Source organism: Lampetra fluviatilis, unplaced genomic scaffold, assembly GCF_964198595.1.
Source record: "Lampetra fluviatilis unplaced genomic scaffold, kcLamFluv1.1 SCAFFOLD_542, whole genome shotgun sequence".
NCBI classification, from domain to species: domain Eukaryota; kingdom Metazoa; phylum Chordata; class Hyperoartia; order Petromyzontiformes; family Petromyzontidae; genus Lampetra; species Lampetra fluviatilis.
In genome coordinates, this window is record NW_027621326.1 from 22,501 (window position 1) to 27,500 (window position 5,000).

Sequence of the window (5,000 nt, forward strand, 5' to 3'; positions counted from 1 at the left end):
GTTTCTCACACTGGTACGTGTGAGTGTGTGAGTGAGTGTGTGAGTGTGTGAGTGTGTGTGAGTGTGTGTGACTGTGTGTGTGTGTGTGTGAGTGTGTGTGTGAGTGTGTGTGTGAGTGTGTGTGTGTGTGTGTCTAGGTGTGTGTGTGAGTGTGTAGGTACCTCACGTAGTGCCTCTGCGTAGGAGCTCATGTCGGTGAGGATGACCAGCACGTGTTTCTCGCACTGGTACGTGTGAGTGTGTGAGTGAGTGTGTGAGTGTGTGAGTGTGTGTGAGTGTGTGTGACTGTGTGTGTGTGTGTGTGAGTGTGTGTGTGAGTGTGTGTGTGAGTGTGTGTGTGTGTGTGTCTAGGTGTGTGTGTGAGTGTGTGTAGGTACCTCACGTAGTGCCTCTGCGTAGGAGCTCATGTCGGTGAGGATGACCAGCACGTGTTTCTCACACTGGTACGTGTGAGTGTGTGAGTGAGTGTGTGAGTGTGTGAGTGTGTGTGAGTGTGTGTGACTGTGTGTGTGTGTGTGTGAGTGTGTGTGTGAGTGTGTGTGTGAGTGTGTGTGTGTGTGTGTCTAGGTGTGTGTGTGAGTGTGTAGGTACCTCACGTAGTGCCTCTGCGTAGGAGCTCATGTCGGTGAGGATGACCAGCACGTGTTTCTCGCACTGGTACGTGTGAGTGTGTGTGTGAGTGTGTGTGTGTCTAGGTGTGTGTGTGAGTGTGTAGGTACCTCACGTAGTGCCTCTGCGTAGGAGCTCATGTCGGTGAGGATGACCAGCACGTGTTTCTCGCACTGGTACGTGTGAGTGTGTGTGTGAGTGTGTGTGTGTGTGTGTCTAGGTGTGTGTGTGAGTGTGTAGGTACCTCACGTAGTGCCTCTGCGTAGGAGCTCATGTCGGTGAGGATGACCAGCACGTGTTTCTCGCACTGGTACGCCAGGAACTCGGCAGCTGTGAGCGCCAGACGCGGGGTGATGATTCGCTCGATGCTGCACACACACGCACACGCACACACACACACACACAGTCACACACACACACACAGTGAGACACACACACAGTGAGACACACACACAGATACACACACAGTCACACACACACACACAGTCACACACACACACACAGTCACACACACACACACACACAGTCACACACACACACAGTCACACACACACACACACACACACAGTCACACACACACACAGTCACACACACACACACACAGTCACACACACACACACAGTCACACACACACACACACACACAGTCACACACACACAGTCACACACACACACACACACGCACACACACAGTCACACACACACACACAGTCACGCACACAGTCACACACACACACACAGTCACACACAGTCACACACACACACAGTCACACACACACACACACACAGTGAGACACACACACAGTGAGACACACACACAGATACACACACACACACACACGCACACAGTCACACACACACACAGTCACACACACACACAGTCACACACACACAGTCACACACACACACAGTCACACACACACACAGTCACACACACACACAGTCACACACACACAGTCACACACAGTCACACACACACAGTCACACACACAGACACACACACAGTCACACACACACACACAGATACACACACACACACACACACAGTCACACACACACACACACACACACGCACACACACACACACACACAGTCACACACAGTCACACACACAGTCACACGCACACACAGTCACACGCACACACGCACACACACACACACACACAGTCACGCACACACAGTCACACACACACACACACAGTCACGCACACACACAGTCACACACACACACAGTCACACACACACACACACACACACAGTCACACACAGTCACACACAGTCACACACACAGTCACACACACACACACACAGTCACACACACACACAGTCACACGCACACAGTCACACACACACAGTCACACACACACACACACAGTCACACACACACACACAGTGAGACACACACACAGTGAGACACACACACAGATACACACACACACAGTGAGACACACACAGTCACACACACACACAGTCACACACACACACACAGACACACACACACACAGTGAGACACATACAGACACACACACACACAGACACACACACACACACACACAGTCACACACACACACAGTGAGACACATACAGACACACACACACACACAGTGAGACACACACACAGTGAGACACACACACACACACACAGTCACACACACACAGTCACACACACACACACACAGTCACACACACAGTCACACACACACACACACAGTCACACACACACACACAGTCACACGCACACAGTCACACACACACAGTCACACACACACACACACAGTCACACACACACACACAGTGAGACACACACACAGTGAGACACACACACAGATACACACACACACAGTGAGACACACACAGTCACACACACACACAGTCACACACACACACAGTCACACACACACACACAGACACACACACACACAGTGAGACACATACAGACACACACACACACAGACACACACACACACACAGTCACACACACACACAGTGAGACACATACAGACACACACACACACACAGTGAGACACACACACAGTGAGACACACACACACACACACAGTCACACACACACACACACAGTCACACACACAGACACACACACAGACACACACACACGCACACACACACACACAGTCACACACACACACGCACAGTGAGACACACACAGACACACACACACACACAGTCACACACACACACACACAGTGAGACACACACACACACACACACAGTCACACACACACACACACAGTCACACACACAGACACACACACAGACACACACACACGCACACACACACACACAGTCACACACACACACGCACAGTGAGACACACACAGACACACACACACACAGTGAGACACACACAGACACACACACACAGTCACACACACACACGCACAGTCACACACACAGACACACACACACACAGACACACACACACACAGTGAGACACACACAGACACACACACACACACACAGTCACACACACACACAGTCACACACACAGTGAGACACACACACACACACACACAGTCACACACACACACACAGTCACACACACAGTGAGACACACACACACACAGTGATACACACACACACACACACAGTCACACACACACACACAGTGAGACACACACACAGTGAGACACACACACACACACACACAGTCACACACACACACACAGTCACACACACACACACAGTGAGACACACACACAGTGAGACACACACACACACACACACACAGTCACACACACACACACAGTCACACACACACACACAGTCACACGCACACACACACACACACGCACACGCACACAGTGAGACACACACAGTCACACACACACAGATACACACGCACAGTGAGACACACACAGACACACACACACACAGTCACACACACACAGATACACACACACACAGTGAGACACACACAGTTCATACACACACACACACAGTCACACACACACACACACACAGTGATACACACACACAGATACACACACACAGTGACACACACACACAGTCACACACACACACAGTCACACACACACAGTCACACACACACACAGTCACACACACACACAGACACACACGCACAGTCACACACACACACACACACAGTCACACACACACAGTCACACACACACACACAGTCACACACACACACACAGTCACACACACACACACACAGTGAGACACACACACAGTGAGACACACACACACAGTGATACACACACACAGATACACACACACAGTCACACACACACAGTGAGACACACACACACCGTGATACACACACACAGATACACACACACAGTCACACACACACAGTGAGACACACACACAGATACACACACACACAGTGAGACACACACAGTCACACACACACAGTGATACACACACACAGATACACACACACACAGTGATACACACACACACACAGTGAGACACACACACAGTCACACACACAGATACACACACACAGTGAGACACACACACAGTCACACACACAGTCACACACACAGTCACACACACACACACAGTCACACACATACAGATACACACACACACAGTCACACACACACACGCACAGTGAGACACACACAGACACACACACACACAGATACACAGTGAGACACACACACAGTGAGACACACACACAGTGAGACACACACACAGTGAGACACACACACACACACAGACACACACACACAGTGACACACACACAGTCACACACACACAGATACACACACACAGTGAGACACACACACAGTGAGACACACACACAGTGAGACACACACACAGTGAGACACACACACAGTGAGACACACACAGTTCATACACACAGACACACACACACACAGTCACACACACACACGCACAGTGAGACACACACAGACACACACACACACAGTGAGACACACACAGACACACACACACACACACAGTCACACACACACACGCACAGTCACACACACAGACACACACACACACAGTCACACACACACACGCACAGTGAGACACACACACACACAGACACACACACAGACACACACACACACAGTCACACACACACACGCACAGTGAGACACACACAGACACACACACACACAGTCACACACACACACACACAGATACACACACACACAGTGACACACACACAGTCACACACACACACACACACAGATACACACACACACACAGTCACACACACACAGATACACACACACACACAGTGAGACACACACAGTTCATACACACACACACACAGTCACACACACACACACACACAGTCACACACACACACACACACAGATACACACACACACACAGTGAGACACACACAGATACACACACACACAGTCACACACACACGCACACACACAC

At 50.5% G+C, this 5,000-nt stretch overlaps 1 protein-coding gene across 1 annotated transcript in view; it reads right to left on the bottom strand.

The window, feature by feature from the left end:
- Positions 1-5,000, bottom strand: part of LOC144955100 (V-type proton ATPase subunit B, brain isoform-like) — a 64,586-nt gene that overhangs the window by 18,118 nt on the left and 41,468 nt on the right. The window contains exon 6 of the mRNA XM_078885436.1: positions 854-977. Within this exon, the coding sequence (XP_078741562.1) occupies positions 854-977 (124 nt within the window). The remainder of the gene's footprint in view (positions 1-853; positions 978-5,000) is intronic.